General features: G+C 51.5%; 1 protein-coding gene across 2 annotated transcripts in view; it reads right to left on the bottom strand.

The window, feature by feature from the left end:
• Window positions 1-553: 553 nt before the first annotated feature.
• The window catches only part of DEDD2 (death effector domain containing 2), a 23,387-nt gene continuing 5,435 nt past the window's right edge, over window positions 554-18,505 (bottom strand). For both annotated transcript variants that reach the window (XM_025366258.1, XM_025366257.1), the window contains exons 4-5: window positions 12,199-12,339; window positions 554-1,780 (exon numbers count right to left, since the gene is read on the bottom strand). In XM_025366258.1, coding sequence (XP_025222043.1) covers window positions 1,389-1,780; window positions 12,199-12,339 — 533 coding nt within the window. In that variant the 3' untranslated portion in view covers window positions 554-1,388. The remainder of the gene's footprint in view (window positions 1,781-12,198; window positions 12,340-18,505) is intronic.

Genomic DNA, 18,505 nt, shown 5'->3' with positions numbered 1-18,505 from the left:
TGGCAGGCACCTGTAGTCCCAGCTACTCAGGAGGCTGAGGCAGAAGAATGGCGTGAACCCGGGAGGCGGAGTTTGCAGTGAGCCGAGATCACATCACTGCACACTAGCCTAGGCGACAGAGCGAGACTCCGTCTCAAAAAAAAAAAAAAAAAAAATTCTGGGAGCCCCTAAGGACATATAGGAGCAAAGCATGTGTAAAGATGGTTGGAAGAGTTTCTGACTCCGAGGCAATATTCTATTTCTTCCTTTGACAGATGAGAAGACTGAGGCCCGGAGGGAAGACGAGCGTGTGGTTATCAGCTGGCATATGGTCCAGCATCCTGTCCAAGCTCCAGCCCCTAACACTGGGCCAGGAACACTCCTTCCCCCAGCCTACTGTGGTCCAAAAGCTGGGCGTGGTGACAGGCACCTGTAGTCCCAGCTACTTGGGAGGCTGAGGCGGGAGGATCGCTTGAGCCCAGGAGTTTGAGGCTGGCCTGGGCAACATAGCAAGACCCTCAACTCTAAAAAAATTTTAAATTAAATAATAAATAAAGAGTCCTAGAGAGGCCGATGCCCACCTATGCCCTTTCCAGGGCAGTTTAATTGGTATCATTTGTAAAAGATCTTTTCCATTACCCCCAAAGCCTTTGCATTCCCCTTCTAAGAAGGCAGCTGTTTACTGGTTTTGGCCCCATGTGCAACAGTAGGCCTTGGTCTGATGCTGCCACAACACTCCCACGTGACACTCCAGATGACAGTCCAAGTGCAAGTCTATGTCCAGCTCTGGGCAGCAGGGGGAAGGTGAGGAGAGTCAGGTCTGTAAATTGAAGCTGGGCAGGGCCCTGGCTGGCTGGAGATGGGTGGGCAAGGTGAGCAGGCCCCATGTGCACCCCAGCTCCAGTGCCCACTGGTGTGGCTGAAGCCCAGGTTGGGTGTGGTCAAATTAGAGGTCCTGAGAGAGAAGCCCTTAGGCCAAAGTGTGTGCTGGGAAGCAGGCCAGGGCAGAGGCCCAGGGAAGATCTCAGCAGGGGCAGTGTGAGCATGAGCAAGTGTGTGCACCTGTGAGCGTGCAGACAGCCCAAGATCAGAGATACAATGTGCAGGGGCCTTTGGTGAGTGTGTGGCTGTGCCCCTCCCTTCTGAGATACAGGCCCAGCCCCTGCCTCCAGAGGCTAAGGGAGCACACCTGGGGGTAGGAGGAGTTTGGGAAGGAAACTCAGCTGGAAATGGTTTAGGCCTCAGAGCCCACATCCTGTGGGAGGGGCTGTCAAGGGGCCTGCTGTCCTGGTCCTGTCGAAGTCCTCAGAGATGCTGGAGTGACAGTCCTCTAGGGGTAGAGATGGTCGTCTTCCCAGGAGAAGGTGGCCCAGAGACTCAGAGGTGGGATCAGTCCTGCCAGTCCTGGATCAGGAGGCCTCTGTCGGGCGCCGCCCCCCTTCCTCCTCCATCAGCAACAGGCGGCGCCGGCCAGCCTCATAGTCAGCCTCATCCACACTGACCAGCAGGCGAACAGCCTCCCGGCCCACAGCCTCTCGCAGGGCCTCAGTCAGGAACACGCCCCGCAGGGCCTGCAGCAGGGCGCCACTCAGGTAGTCACCCCAGAAGGCGTCCAGATAAGAGAGCTCTGAGAACTTGATGTCACAAACCACGGAGCCCAGGTCCCTTGAGCGCAGCACCGCGGTGGCCTGACCAAACACATCCAGCTGCCGAGCCAGCGCCTGGGGCCGCCGGGATGCCACGCCCTGCTCCAAGGCCGGCCCATGCTCGCAGTACTCCGCTCGAACCCGGAGCCGGATGTCTGCAGGGGAAAGAGGGATTTGTCAGGGAGGGGGCCAACACTAGACACACTGCTTGCGGGGACCACCACCACCCTTCCTCCCTCCAGCCTTCTCCCTCCACCCACTTCCGGTAGCCACACCCTAGTCCTGACACAGCCTCCCCAGCTCTGTGGGTTCCCTGACCAAGTACGTCCTCCTCCTCTCCAGCCCCACCACCTCCTCACTGCTCCAACAAGCCTCTCCCCTGCCAGGGGTGCTCTTTCCCTTGATCTGCACAACACTTGCTCCCTCTCTTCCTGCAGGTCTTTGATCAAAAGCCACCTTTCCAACATGGCCCACCTAGACCAACCTATTTACAACTGTAACCACCCACCCAGCCCTCTCCACAGCACACCAGGTCCCACACCCTGCTCCATTTTTGTCCAAGGCACTTATCACCTTCTAATCTCCTCTGTCAGTTACTATCTGGTCATCATCTGTCTCTACACTCAGTGTGGAGAGACAGATGACAGGAAGGAAAGGGTTTTTGTCTGTTTTGTTCACTTGTGTAACTGTGGCACATAGTGGGGGTTCAATATGTATTTGTGAAGAACTAATGCATGAACTAAAGGACTTGCCTTTAGGCAACCAGCCTCACACCCAGCCCCCAAATAATGAGATTCACATGGTGCCAGCCACCTCCCCATCCCTCCCATGCACCTGAGCCACCACTGCGGACGCGCAGGGTCCTGACCAGGCCAGGGAGGCTTGCGGCTGGACCTGTGCTGGCTCTACTGGGAGTCAGGTGCTCTCTTGCCACAGAGCTGCTAAGATGATGGGCTGGAAGCCCAGAGCTGCTGGGGGCCACTGTGCCAAGAGGAGAGAAGGAATCCTACATAGGGCCAGCCGCGGAGAGAAAAAGATTCCTGAGGTCATCACATTAGCCCATGATCGTAGCTGGATTTTCAGCTACACTCAACTCCCCTTTTTGCTAAAGCCAGTTTGAGTTGGTTTCTGTCACAGCTGTCCCCACATATGCCCAAATGAGGTGGCAGCTGTGCACAGGGGACAGAACACTGGACTTCTGAGGCTATCCTGTAATCATGAACTTCGCTTACCACCTCTCTTCCAGCATTTCTGAATTCCCACCCATCACCTGGGCTAGAGACAGTACCCCCATTCTCTCTACACACCCAGTGAGGCTGTCCTGAGGATTAGCTGTGAGCCAGAAATAGCAGCAGCCAACACTTACAGAGTGCTGACTATCTGCCAGGCGCTACACCAAGTACTTGAATCACAGAAACTCATTTAACCTACAAATGACCCTGTGGGACAGGCCCTATTACCTCCAACTTACAGATGAAGAAATGGAGGCCAAGAGAAATGAAGTGACTCACCCAAGGTCACATGGCCAGGCAATGGCAGTGCCTGACAGAGGCCATTTAACCTCCTATGTCCCTGAGAGTAGGCTCCTCAATCAATTAATGAAGTGGATTCCCACACAGGAGCGTTCAGCAGTGTGACCTGTGACAAGTCACAACCTCTCTGAGCATGGGTTCCTGCCTAAACAAGGGGACAATTCCTGCTGTGAGGAGCTGTTAAGAAGATTAAAAAGAGCAATGGATGGAAAGGAACAAGCTAACACTGCACACAGTGTCCAAGGGGTGCTCCTGGAATGGCAGCCACCAACCCCTCTGATATGCCAATCACCTTGGGGATGCAGTAGAATCAGCCCTGTGGGGCAGGGGCCACCGTTAGCCCACTTGACAGATAAGGAAACGAGGCTCTGGGAGGGAACGTCTCATGCTGTGGCTCCCTTCAACTTTCATAGACCATGTCAGCCACTGAGCAGAAAAGAGAAGACAGGGCCCCTGCTCCCCAAGACAACCTCACAGCCCTGCCCACTTCCTCCTCCCACCCCAAACCCTTCCTCTTTCTGGCTCTAGGGGAACCCCATCCTCTCCACTCAATGCCCAGGGAAGCCTGCCCGGCCTCAGCCCCCGGGCCCTCCCACGGCATTCAGGCCCAGCTGTCTCCATCCAGAGGACCAGGTCCTTGACTGAGTCCTTGACTCCAGTAAGCAACTGGCCATGACCTCAATCAATGTGGGTGGGAAAGCAGGGGGCTGGGAGGAGCAGCGCCTGTTCCAGGCCACACAGGGGTGGCTGGCCACAGAGGCAGGGCCAGGTGGCAGAGTCCTACAGACCTTGAGGTGAGTCCCAGCTCTGCCACTCTCTAAGCTATGGGGCCTTGGGTATGTGACCTCACCTCTCTGAACCTGTTTCCCCATCTGACACACAAACAAACAAGAGGTCCCTGCTGCACATTGAGGTCACAAGGATTAAATGAGGCAACTCGTAAAATGCTTGACTCACAGCCCTACGACAAAGAAGGCTCCCAGAAACAGGAACTGTAATTTCGACACCCACCTCCCTACCACTATGGCCCTTACCCAGGCCTTCACCTCTCTCTCATGGGTCCCTAAGCCAACCTCCTCCTTGGACTCCTCCAACCCCTCCCATGTCCCCCCATACCCTGCACTCGAGTCACAAGAAAATGTTCCCAACAAGAGCCTTACTTAGAAAATGACCTGTCTACCTCCTCCATCCAGAACACTTGCCAAGGCTCAGCTAGTGAGTTGAGTCCTCTCTCAGTTCGTCCTTCTCCCCAGCGTGAACCTCTGGTGTAAATTCTCAATTCACCCAGAGCCCCTACCATGTCACAGTGGACAGGGGAGAGGGACAAGGCAAGGCCAGATCTCTTCTCCCTTGCTCTGTTTTTTTTTTTTTTTTTTTTTTTTTTTTCTTTTTTTGAGACGGAGTCTCGCTCTGTTGCCCAAGCTGGAGTGCAGTGGCATGAACTCGGCTCACTGCAAGCTCTGCCTCGTGGGTTCATGCCATTCTCCTGCCTCAGCCACCGGAGTAGCTGGGACTACAGGCGCCCACCACTGCGACCGGTTAATTTTTTTTTATTTTTGGTAGAGACGGGGGTTTCACTGTGTTAGCCAGGATGGTCTCGATCTCCTGACCTTGTGATCCGCCCGCCTCGGCCTCCCAAAATGCTGGATTACAGGCGTGAGCCACCGCGCCCAGCCTCAATCTCTTATTCAACAGATATTTCATGAATGCCAGGCATGCTACGGTGACACGAGGGCCCTGCCACAAGTGGGACGGGGAGACGTGTAACCCACAGTTAGGAAGCACTCCCCACAAGCCAGGCTCTACTCAAGGGCTTTCCTCTCTCAGCCCATCTAATCCTCAGAGCACTTCATCAGCCCCGTTTACAGATGAGCAAATCCTTCAGCAGACCACACTCCCACCTCTGAGCTGGAAAGCATGATCATGGTGCACAGGGAAAAGACAGGGAGGTGTCACCAGGCAATAGGAGAAGGCGAGCCTTCTTTGAGCCTCTGCTCCACCCTTAGCACCCAATCATGTGCTTTACCCCTCCCCAAAATAATCACAACAGGTGACACCTGCATATAGCTTTTACTATGGGCTGGCACAGTACTACATACTTCACATCTGCCGACCCCTTTGATTGTCCCCACAACCTTATGAGGTGATGCTGTTATTATCCCTTTTCTGCAGATGGGGAAATTGAGGCACACAAGTTGAGTCACCTGCCTAAGGCCACCAGACAGGAAATGGCAGAGCTGGAATTTTACCTGAAGTATTGGTTCCTGCATCTGCGCTCTGAACTACCCCATCCTGTTTGCTACCTCACACAGAACCATACACATCAAATACACAACTAAAAGACATCTGAGGGCCAGCAGAGAAAATCAGACAGAGCAAGTTATAGTTCAGATTGAAAGGATCAGAGATCTCTCTAGAAAATGACATCTGAAGTAAAATGTGAAGGAAGACAAGTAGGTTTAGAAAGAAAAACAAGAGAGAAAAAAAGAATGACATTCTCAGGAGAGATGAGCATTCATGGAAGTCCAGAGAGAAAATGAACTTCAGGCCTGCACAGGCTGAGGGGCCGGTGTGGCAGGAACGTGGAGGGGAGAAGGGCACTAGAGGAGAACTGGCAGCCAGGTCAGGGAGGCTGATCTCAATCCCAAACGCCAGCAGACTCAAGATTCTACGGCCTCTGGAGGTGACCACACCTCTCTGCACCTCGGTGGCCTCCTGTGTAAAACAAGGCTCCCCCTAGCAGCCGCCCACGTGGGGCTATTGTGATAATTTGGGGCTGAATGCAAGGAAAGAGGGGAGGCCAGGAAGGCCAGGCATGCAGAGAGGACAAGAGGCAGGACCTGCTGACTTAGGGGCGACTCCAGCTGTGCTGTGAAGTGGCAGGTGGGTAGAAACAGGGCCACGGCAGCAGGTGGGGAAGGGTCACAAGTGGCTGTCCAGGATGAGAGCAGTAGACACGGAGAGAAGTGGAGGAACTGTCCAGTGTGGCCCTGAGTAGGGAGGCGGGAAGAGTATCCAGCACCATGTGTGCTGGACCGGGAGCTGGCTGCATCTTTTCCACTTTGGCAGCTGTGGGGAAAAGTTCCCTGTCCCTGGGAGGGCAGGGGCAGGTGCCACGCCTTCCTAGAGAGGAGAGCTGCTCCTGCTTCCTCCACGCAGGTAGGCCCGGCACCCTTTTGTCCCCCACGCCCACCTCACCAGTCTCTCTTCGGGGCAGATGGGACATCAAGTGAAATGGGCTACTCAGTGGGGGACCAGGGTGAAGTTCGAGGGAGCAGGTCCTGGGCTGGGTGTGTCTGGGAGCCCAGAGATGAACCTCATTCAAGTCCTCCCTCCAAGAGTTCCTAGTTGGGTGGTGATCAGGTTTGGATGTGAGTTCTCTCCCAAACTCATGCTGAAATGTGACTCCAATATTGTAGGTGGGGCCTGATGGAAGGTGTTGGATCATGGGGCTGGGTCCCTCATGAATCCCTTGATGACGAGTGAGTTCTTGCTCTGGTATTTCCCGTGACAGCTGGTTAAGTGTGTGGCAGCTCCCCCACCCCCCACCTCTTGCCATGTGACAAGCCAGCTCCCTTTGGCCTTCCACCATGAGTGGAAGCTTCTGGAGGTCCTCAACAGAAGCAGATGCTGGCGTCATGCTTCTTATACAGCCTGAAGAACCGTGAGCCAAATAAACCTCTTTTCTTTACAAATTACACAGTCTCAGGTATTTCTTTATAGCAACACAAAAATGAACTAACACAGGTGGGCTGGGGAAAAAGAGGACCTGTGCTTCCACAGTACTGGAGGGCTTCCAGCCTTGCTGGAGAGAGGTGGCCAATGTGCTTCAGTGGAGAGACCCCACACCTGCCCCTGCCACCACACCAGGACCAGCACCAGCCCCCTCTGGACAATGGTGGGACCCCTCCCAGCATCCTGGCTTGCCTCACTCATCTCTTCTCCACAACAAAGCCAGCATCATCATGTCAAATGGAAAGTTCTTCAACTCCTACTGAACTACTGATTTGAGGCAATGAGGAGAAGCTGCCTCCAACTCCAGAGAGGGATAAGCAGCCATCACCTGCTTCCTGATGGAGGGGCACAACACACCCTCAGAAGCAGGCTTGAGGAAAACAAAACATCAAACCAGAATCTGATCAAGCCTCTCCAGACCCCACTACCAATCTTCAGGAAATACAAAAGACAGGGTAGAACACACTGAATCAACCCTACTGCAGGATACAGTCAGCAAAATCCAGTCTTCGGGAAATGCTACGGGACAACTGCTTTCAAAAAATACAATGCAAGGCAGAGAAAGACAGATGGTAGGGGAAAGGACAGACTTCAGAGAACCTATACTTATGAGACAACTGAAAATCTGAGCACTGATCAGGTATTTGATAGTAAGGAGTTATTAATCTTTTTTGGTGTGAAACCCTATTTTTATCTTTGGCCAGCCACAGTGGCTCACACCTGTAATCCCAACACTTTGGGAGGCCGAGGCGGGCAGATCACCTGAGGTCGGGAGTTCGAGACCAGCCTGACCAACATGGAGAAACCCCATCTCTACTAAAAATACAAAATTAGCCAGGTGTGATAGCATATGCCTGTAATGCTAGCTACTCGGGAGGCTGAGGCAGAAGAATCGCTCCAACCCAAGAGGCAGAGGTTGCAATGAGCTGAGATCGTGTCATTGCACTCCAGCCTGGGCAACAAAAGCAAAACTCCATCTCAAAAACATAAAATACACAGTGAAACATCTACAGATGACATCATAGGGCAACCAGAATTGACTCCAAAATTCCTAATTATCCTAAGTTGAGATCAGTCATGAGTTGACAATGGCTGAAGCTAGTCTATTCACTTTGGTATATTTTCCACAGAAAAAATTGCAGGGGCCAGGCGGTGGCTCATGCCTGTAATCCCAGCACTTTGGGAGGCCAAGGCAGGTGAATCGCTTTGAGCTCAGGAGTTCAAGACCAGCCTGGGCAACAGGGCAAGACCCTGCCTCTAAAAAAAAAAACACAGAAATTAGCCAGGCATGGTGGGTGATGTTTGCAGTCCTAGCTACTCAGGAGGCTGAGGCTGGAGAATCACTTGACCTGGGAAGCGGAGGTTGCAGTGAGCTGAGATTGAGCCACTGTGCTCCAGCCTGGGCGACAGACTGAGACCCTGTCTCAAAATTTAAAAAAAAAAAAAAATTGCAGGGGAGAAGCAAAGCTGATCCTGTCATTCAAATCCTCCAACTGCTTTCCATAATTAAAAGAAATGCAAAACCCAGGCCCCGCAGGATCTGCCCTGGTTCCCTCTCCTAGGGGTCTCCTCCATTCCTGCCAGTTTCCTTGCCATCCTCCACGCTGCGCTTGAGCACTGGTACATCCCACTTGGGCCTGTGCTCCCGCTGTCCTCTCCATCGGGAACATCCTTTCCCTGACATCTGAAATCTCTCCCTTGGCTTTCTCCCGCCAGAACACAAGCTCAATGAGGGCAGGGCCTCCCATCCCTGCTAACCTAGCAAATACTAAACACTCTATAAATACATATGGAATAAACAAATAAACAAACCCAAGTTTCAGTCCAGCTCTGCCCCCTGCCACTGAGACTAGTGACTGCCTTTCCCTGAGCATGCCTCTTCCTTTGCAAGATGTCACCCCACCTCAATGGCTGTCTTGAGAACTCACGGCCAGGTGTGTAGTGCCCACCACAGACCCTGAGAAGGACACGGTCGCTCAGATGTCCTGTGTCCAAGCCTAGGACCACCAAGGTGCCCTTCCTCACTGTCTCAGGCAGTTGGGAGTTTGTCTAGTTCTATCCCTCAATGGAGGGCAGCTGGCGGGGAGTCACAGGTATCACAGCTGAGGAGGGGTTAAGAATGGCAGGCCTCTTCTTCAGTCAGGCCTTCCACCTCTGGCATTTGGCCTCTCTAAAAGTAAGCCATCCCTTTTTTTTTTTTTTTTTTTTTTTTTGGAGACGGAGCCAGGCTGGAGTGGTGCAGTGGTGCGATCTCGACTCACTGCAACCTCTGCCTTCTGGGTTCACTCCATTCTACTGCTGAGTAGCTGGGACTACAGGCGCCCGCCACAACGCCCTGCTAATTTTGTGTGTGTGTGTGTGTGTGTTTGGTAGAGACGGGGTTTCACTGGGTTAGCCAGGATGGTCTCCATCTCCTGATCTCGTGATCCGCCCGCCTCAGCCTCCCAAAGTGCTGGGATTACAGGCGTGAGCCACTGCGCCCGGCCGCCATCCCATTTTCCAGAGGGAAAAACAGGAGCCCAGATGGGGAGAACCTTACTCCAGCCCCACCCTGCCCGGTGAGTCAGCAGTCAGACCTGCTCACCCATCTCCCACAGAGGCCTAGCCATGCCCTGGTTAACAACCTCCTCGCCTCGGGAAACATTCGAAGCCTCCCTTGGTCTGTTCCTGTCTTCCTTGAGGCAATGACTCCCTCACCTGCCCAGCCAGCCTGATGGCTCTGGGAATTACTGGCTGATTCGAGGGGGAGTCACACCAGGCAACCACCCCCTCAAACTCTGCCCCACAAGCCCGCGTAGCTGCCTGGACCTAGGGCTGGCTCTCTAGGTCTGTTCCTTCTGACAGCACCCAGAACAGGTATCTGCGGCCTCATCTACAAAGTGGGCATGATGCCCACTCCCTGGAGGGCCATCATGGGCACTAGGAGGGGGCAGGTGTGCATGCTTTGTGGACTGGAGAAAGCTCTGCAGATGGCAGAAGGAAGCACCTCCAGGCCAAGGTCTCCTGGAAGACAAGACACGCCAGCATCTCACCAGCTCCAACTAGGCCTCCTGACCTCCGGCTTCCACACTGGCCTCCTCCACTGAACCCTTCCACCCTGAGCACCTGCCGCTTCCCCCAAGTGCCTCCTCCCCTCCCTCAGCAGCCTCAGCCCTCCACAGGGGCTCAGCACCACCCCTAGCCTCATGTTTCATTAGGGCACTTGTCACTAGCTGATGCCACCTGCTATGCTGGCTTATTTTCGAGTTATCTGTCTCACCCACTATAATGTAAACTTCTGGAGGCTGAGGAATTTCTTCACCTGGTCCAATTCTGTGCCCTCCATGCCTGGAACAGTGCTTGGTATAGAGAAGATACTCACTAATAAAAACTGGATGAAGGAATTAACAAATAAACCCTTCTATGGCTCCCCCACCCACCGCCCCCTGCAATAAAATCCAAACCTTCAAGGCCCCCTGCCTGCTTCATCTCAACCCGCTCTCACCCACAAAGCCTCTGCTCCAGACAGACTCAGCCCTGACCACATCCGGCTAGGGACTGCACACATAAGTCACTCTGCCAGGATTACCCTTCCCAGCTCCTCTTCCAGCTTCCTTGAGCTTGTTCTAGACATGGCACCTCCACAAGGAAACTGGGGCTGGCCAGGGGACTCCCTGCACACGCCAGAGCCCCTGCACTCACGATGCCTGTGCCACTTGTCACACCAGCCTGGCTGCCACTTTTCTGATCTGTCTTCTCTGCAGCCTGAGAGCTCGAAGACCATATTTGATCCCTTCTGTGTTTCCAAAGGCTGCCCAACTAGACAAAGGAGTACTACAGTTGAGGTGGTGCTCATGGCTGTGTCCTCCCCACAGGACCAAGTGGAATTTCTCAAGGGCAAGGTCAAAGTAGTCTCACAGCAGAGTCCCCAATCCACTGTGTCCACAGTCAGCCCTATGGCCAGTGCCCTTCTTTACTTCCTAGGTCACTTCTCACCCTCTCCAACACGACCCCCAGGCCAGACCTCTGCCCAGTCCTTCTCTGCAGACCTCACAGCCTCTTCAAGCGATTAATCTACTTAACACACACCTAGCAGAGCACCTACTAGATGCCCAGTGCGTGCTTAAACACTTTGAAAACCCTAACTTGCTTAATAACCGATTTTCCAGATGGAGTTAGAGTTCCTTGAAGAGGTATCACATCATGTCACCCTCCTGCTCAAAACCCATTGACAGTGCCTGGTGCATGGAATAAAATCCAAACTGTCATCCCTGCCGTGGTCCTCCAGGCCCAGCTGCTCCGGCCCCAGCCTGGCTCCTCCACATGCTCCCACCCTCTCTTCGTGGCGCTTATCATTGTCTAAAATGATCTTCAGTCTCACTGGTCACCTGACTAGGTCAGCTCCATAAGATCGGGAACCCTCGCTGCAGCACTCCTGCCCCAGGCATACTGCGCAGCAACAGTGAGAACAATAAACCCTCGTACAGCGTGTGCCAGGTTGGGCGCTGCTCCAGGCATATCGTGGGTAAATCTGTTTTCTCCCAACAATCCAAACAGGGAGGCGATTATCAGCCTCACTTTACAGATGTGGAAACTGAGGTGGATGGCTGGACGCGGTGGCTCACACCTGTAATCCCAGAACTTTGGAAAGCCGAGGCAGGTGGATCACTTGATGTCAGGAGTAAGAGACCAGCCTGGCCAACATGGTGAAACCCGTCTCTACTAAAAATACAAAAATCAGCTGGGCGCAGCAGTGGGTGCCAATAATCCCAGCTACTTGGGAGGCTGAGGCAGGAGAACTGCTGAACCCAGGAGGCGGAGGTTGCAGTAAGGCAAGATCATGCCACTGCACTCCAGCCTGAGAGACAGCGTCTCAAAAAAAAAAAAAAGAAATGAAATGAAACTGAGGCAGAGAGGTTCAATTACTGGCCTGAGGTTGGACAACTTATTTAAGTGCCAAGACCAGGATGTAAATCAGGCAGCCTGATCCAGGATCGTTGTTTTTTTAGCCTGTGATATGCTGCCACTGCACAAGAAACGTCTGAATAAGTAAACCCAGGCAGATGTTTACTGAATACACAAATGAAACTAGGGCAGGGGGTTGTCAGGAAAGGCTTCCTGAAGGAGGTGGCACAAGATCTGATCCTTCAATGATGGACAGGATGCAGACAGGCAAGATGGCAAGAGAAAGGACAAGAATTCCACTGTGGTGAACGAGAGCTGCCACCCATCTGCCAAGTGTGTCATATGCCCCAGAAAAATGCTCATTTCTCCCACCCTCTGTAGCCCGCCCGGGGCACGCATTGCCAAGGCCTGCAGACACCTACCACAGGTCACTTTGCCTTCGGAGGAAGGTCTGGCGGGCTCTGGCTGCTGCTGGGGTACGGCTGGAGCCCCTCTCCGCCGCCGTCTGGCACCACCACTGGGCCGGCCTCGACTCCGCCGCTGCCGCTTGGTTGGGGGGGAGCCTGAGGAGAAAAAAATGGGGCAAGCTGAGGACTAGGATGACAGCTAGAGTGCCCAGCTGTATGCCTGGAAAATAACTCAAGGTGTTCTTGGTGCTGAGCCCCTGAGTGAGCCACTCTGCCTCCCTTCTTCAGCGGCCCTTTCTAAAAGATGAAGAGTACCAACTAGTATCATCTAGGAAGGGCACATGAATACACCCTACCATGCTGCAGCAGGCCCACTCCAGGTGTGATGGGACCCTAGAGAAATCTCTGCACACTCACACCAGGAGACAAACACGACAACCGCCACCAGGGCATTGTTTATCACGATGAAAACCTGGGAACAACATATCTGGCAAGAAAAAACAGGAATATAGGAAGATCTCCAAGATAGACTGTTTAAGGAAATAAAGCAAGATACAAATAAGTATGTACAATGTGCTGTACTTTGCATAAGAGAAGAAGGAAATTAAGATTATATATATTTGCAAAATGAAACACTGGAAGCACAGACTAGAAATGAATGAATTGGGGGTGACGGGCACCCAACAGTAGAAATGACATGTCTAAAAACACTTTTCTTTTTTTTTTTTTTTTTTTGAGACGGAGTCTCACTCTGTCACCCAGGCTGGAGTGCAGTGGCCAGATCTCAGCTCACTGCAAGCTCCGCCTCCCGGGTTTACGCCATTCTCCTGCCTCAGCCTCCCAAGTAGCTGGGACTACAGGCGCCCGCCACCTCGCCCGGCTAGTTTTTTGTATTTTTTTAGTAGAGACGGGGTTTCACCGTGTTAGCCAGGATGGTCTCGATCTCCTGACCTCGTGATCCACCCGTCTCAGCCTCCCAAAGTGCTGGGATTACAGGCTTGAGCCACCGCGCCCGGCCTTTTTTTTTTTGAGACAGAATCTCACTCTGTCGCCCAGGCTGGAGTGCAGTGGCACCATCTCGGCTCACTGCAAGCTCCGCCTCCCGGGTTCACACCATTCTCCCGCCTCAGCCTCCCGAGTAGGTGGGACTACAGACGCCCACCACCACGCCCGGCTAATTTTTTGTATTTTTTAGTAGAGACGGGGTTTCACAGCATTAGCCAGGATGGTCTCCATCTCCTGACCTTGTGATCCGCCCGCCTCGGCCTCCCAAAGTGCTGGGATTACAGGCGTGAGCCACCGTGCCTGGTCAAAAAACACTTTTCATATTTGTTTTTTTGTTGTTTTTTTTTTGAGATCGAGTTTCGCTCTTGTTGCCCAGGCTGGAGTGCAGTGGCGCAATGCAACCTCTGCCTCCCAGGTTCAAGCAATTCTCCTGCCTCAGGCCCCCGAGTAGCTGGGATTACAGGTGTCTGCCACCACAACCGGCTAATTTTGTATTTTAAGTAGAGATGGGTTTCACCATGTTGGCCAGACCAGTCTGGAACTCCTGACCTCAAGTGATCCACCTGCCTTGGCCTCCCGAAGTGCTGGGATTATGGGCGTTGAGTCACCAAGCCCGGCCCCATGCTTCAGTTTTGACTTTTGACTCATGTAACCAATTTACACATTTAAAAAGTTAAAAGAAATAAACCACAAAATTAACACAAACAGGCCAGGCATGCGGTGGCTCCCACCTATAATCCCAGCACTTCTGGAAGGCCGAGGTGGGTGGATCACTTGAGATCAGGAGTTCAAGACCAGTCTGACCAACATGGTGAAACCTGTCTCTACTAAAAATACAAAAATCAGCTGGGCATGTTGGTGCTCACCTGTAATCCCAGCTACTGGGGAAGCTGAGGATGGAGAATCGCTTGAACCTGGGAGCCGGAGGCTGCAGTGAGCCAAGATTGTGTCACTGCACTCCAGCCTGAGCAACAGTGTGAGACCCTGTCTCAAAAAAAAAAAAAGAAAGAAAATTAAACACAGAAGAAAATGAACCTGGTCGGATGCTGTGGTTCATGTCTGTAATCGCAGCCTACAGCCCAGCAGTTCAAAACCGACCTGGAACCTGGGGCAACATGGAAAAATCCGTCTCTATTAAAAAAAAAAAAAAATTAGCCAGGTGTGGTGGCACGTGCCTGTAGTTCCAGCTACTTGGGTGGCTGAGGTGGGAAGACTGCTTGAGTCCAGGAGGTCTAGGCTGCAGTAAGCAATGTTTGCGCCACTGGACTCCAGCCTGGGAAACAGAGCTAGACCCTTGAAGGGAGAAGGAAGAAGAGAAGGAAAAGGAAGGAAGGAAGGGAAGAAGGAAGGGAAGAAGGAAGGGAGGGAGGAAGGGGATTGTATACATAATTGGTAACATGAATAATCAGATGAAAGATTATTCAAGTAACTTGAAGAACATTCTGACTGTAAAATCTCAATGGGATATGCTCAGAGAACAAAAAACACAAATAAAATCTAAGTTTCATTCACCAGATATAGTCAGCAGTTGTACTGACTTTGTTATTTTGATGCTATTTAATTACCATTGTAAAATAAATCAAACAAATCCACATCACAGTGTTATTAAGAGGAAAGACTTTTAGTATAAAAAAGTCTGGCTGGGGCCAGGTGCAGTGGCTCACGCCTGTAATCCCAGCACTTTGGGAGGCCAAAGCGGGCGGATCACCTGAAGTCGGGAGTTCGAGACCAGCCTAACCAACATGGAGAAACCCCGTCTCCACAAAAAATACAAAATTAGTCGGGCGTGGTGGCACATGCCCGTAATCCCAGCTACTCAGGAGGCTGAAGCAGAAGAATTGCTTGAACCCGGGAGGCAGAGGTTGCAGTGAGCCGAGATCACGCCATTGCACTTCAGCCTGGGCAACAAGACTGAAACTCTTTCTCAAAATAATAATAAAAAAAAGTCTGGCTGGGAGCAGTGGCTCACACCTATAATCCCAGCACTTTGGGAGGCCAAAGCAAGCAGTTCAGCTGGGGTCAGGAGTTCAAGACTAGCCTGGCCAACATGGTGAAACCCCGTTCCTACTAAAATACTAAAAATACATTAGCTGGATGTGGTGGTGTGTGCCTGTAGTCCCAGCTACTCGGGAGGCTGACACAGGAGGATCGCTTGAACCTGGGAGGCAGAGGTTGCAGTGAGCTGAGATGGCGCCACTGTACTCCAGCCTGGGTGACAGAGTGAGACTCCATCTCAAAAAAAAGTCTTTGTAACGTTCTTGTTTCTTTGTTTAGAGTCTGGGTCTCCTTCTGTTGACCAGTGGCATGCCACCACACCCAGCTCATTTTTTTTTTCTCTGAGACAGAGTCTTGCTCCGTCACCCAGACTGGAGTGCAGTGGCATGATCTCAGCTCACTGCAACCTCCACCTCCCCGACTCAAGCAATCCTCCCACCTCAGCCTCCTGAGTAGCTGGGACTACACGCACACATCACCATGCCAGGCTAATTTTTTGTATTTTTTATAGAGACAGGGTTTTGCCATGTTGCCCAGGCTGGTCTCAAATGCCTGGGCTGAAGCAGTCCACCCGCCTCAGCCTCCCAAACTGCTGGGACTACAAGTGTGAGCCACTGCACCCAGCCAGGTTTTTTACCTTTTTAGACAGAAGGTCTCACTATATTGCCCAGGCTGATCTCGAACTCCTAGCCTCAGGCAATCCTCCTGCTTCAGCCACCCAAAGGACTAAGATTACAGGCATAAGCCACCAAACATGGCTATGATGTTAATCTTAAATTTAAAATACTAACAGAAACTTTTTGAAAAGTCAAGTCTCTAGCACTATTCACTGAAAGAACCTAGAAACAATATACACACTCAGCACCCAGGTTTTGGTCTCTAAATACTACAGCTTCCTTGAAAAACAGCTGATTCTAGGGTGGGGAAGGGAAAGTTCAAAGTGAGCCCAGGACATCTTGCAGTGCCACAAAGCAGGAAGCACCCAAAGAACAATATAAACACATGAAGAAGACACAAGAGGCTAGCCAACTGGAACCTTCGGAAGACTGACTGACTGTAACAAGTCCGTAAATAGCGTATGGGTCTATAGTGACACTCAAACTCAAAGGGGTATTGGGGGAATACCTCTTGAAAGAGAAAGAAAAAAGAAAAAGAATTAGAAAAATCACCATTTTATAAACACCAATGTGATAACTGGTTCAGAAGGAGCTCACACATGTGAAACCCACTGAGTAAATGGCTATTAGGGAACAGGACGTGCCAAAGTATCACCTCATAGACTGTTTACTAACCACGAGAACTAAACGTCCCTTCTCAATGGACAAACACGGCAGACATCCACTTAACCAGGTGATCAAATTTTCCCACATCAGAAAAGCCAGGCCATACATGCCTGGGGATGTACTCCAGTATGAACTAGATGGCAGCAACCAAGGATTATTCCTGCCAGAAACGTATAAACTGAATCTAACCAAGCCTCAGACACAATTCCCATTTAATAAGAAATGTAAGGGAAAGAGGGACGAGTTAAATGACTCCATCAGGAAATAGATAAACAATCAGGACATTCTACAAAACAACCGGCCTGCTAGGGTGAATAAATCAATGTTACAGGAAAAAGAAAAAGGTATGGGGTGTAGGGACAGTTTCTGCACTACGGGAGGAAACTAAGGAGACATAAACGGAATGCATGCCAACTCAACTATGAACAGATTCTGAACGGCCCCACAATCTGCGGATATGTGAAAATTGACCGTTAGAATATCAGAGAATTTGTGTTTATTTTCTCAGGTATAATGGTCTTAAAGTGGTAAAGGAGAACATCCTTATTCTCCATGGATGCCTAATTTAGGGGTAAAGCATCCTGATGTCTGTAATTTACTTTCAAAGGGTTCAACAAAAAATCCAGAATTACATATACACATAAAGCAAAGTAGGAAAATCTTAACAGTTACTGAACCTAAGTGGAAGATGTTAACTGTACTAATCTTTCAACTTCTATGTTTGAAATTTCACATAATAAAAAAAAAAAAAAGAGACGTGGCCAGGGCGCGGTGGCTCATGCCCGTAATCCCAGCACTTTGGGAGGCCCAGGTGGGCAGACTTCTTGAGACCAGGAGTTCAAGACCAGCTTGGGCAACACAGTGAAACCTCATCTCCACTAAAAATACAAAAATACGGCCGGGCGCGGTGGCTCAAGCCTGTAATCCCAGCACTTTGGGAGGCCGAGACGGGCGGATCACGAGGGCAGGAGAATGGCGTGAACCCGGGAGGCGGAGCTTGCAGTGAGCTGAGATCCGGCCACTGCACTCCAGCCTGGGCTACAGAGCGAGACTCCGTCTCAAAAAAAAAAAAAAAAATACAAAAATATTAGCCAGGGTTAGATTCAGTTTATACGTTTCTGGCAGGAATAATCCTTGGTTGCTGCCATCTAGTTCATACTGGAGTACATCCCCAGGCATGATCACGAGGTCAGGAGATCGAGACTATCCTGGCTAACATGGTGAAACCCCGTCTCTACTAAAAATACAAAAAACTAGCCGGGCGTGGTGGCGGGCGCCTATAGTTCCAGCTACTTGGGAGGCTGAGGCAGGAGAATTGCTTGAACCTGGGTGGCAGAGGTTGCAGTGAGTAGAGATTGCACCACTGCACCCCAGCCTGAGTGATTGAGACTCTGCCTCAAAAAAAAAAAAAAAAAAAAAAAAAAAAACCAGGCCGGGCGCGGTGGCTCATGCATGTAATCCCAGCACTTTGGGAGGCCAAGGCGGGCGGATGACGAGGTCAGGAGATTGAGACCATCCTGGCTAACATATGAAACCCCATCTCTACCAAAAATTAGCTGGGCATGGTGGCAGGCACCTGTAGTCCCAGCTACTCGGGAAGCTGAGGCAGGAGAAAGCAATGAACTCGGGAGGTGGAGCTTGCAGTGAGCTGAGATTGCGCCACTGCACCCCAGTCTGGGCGACAGAGCAAGACTCTGTCTCAAAACAAACAAACAAAAAAACCAAACAGGGGTGGCTGGGCATGATGGCTCATGTCTGTAATCGAGCACTTTGGGAAGCTGAGATAGGAGGATGGCTTGAGGCTAGGAGTCCAAGACTAGCCTGGGCAACAAGGGAAAGACCCCATCTCTATAAAGGATGAAAAAATTAGCCAGATATGGTGGCATGCCCCTGTAGTTCTAGCTACTTAACAGGCTGAGGAGGGAAGATAGCTTGAGCCCAGGAGTTCAAGGCTGCAGAGAGCTATGATTTCACCACTGTACTCCAGTCTGGGTGACAGACCAAGCCCCTATCTTTTTTTTTTTTTTTTTTTTTTTTTT

The sequence above is a fragment of the Theropithecus gelada genome, chromosome 19 (genome assembly GCF_003255815.1).
Source record: "Theropithecus gelada isolate Dixy chromosome 19, Tgel_1.0, whole genome shotgun sequence".
Lineage (NCBI taxonomy): Eukaryota > Metazoa > Chordata > Mammalia > Primates > Cercopithecidae > Theropithecus > Theropithecus gelada.
Note: the sequence above shows the minus strand (reverse complement) of the source record. Positions and strands in the feature narration are given on the sequence as shown.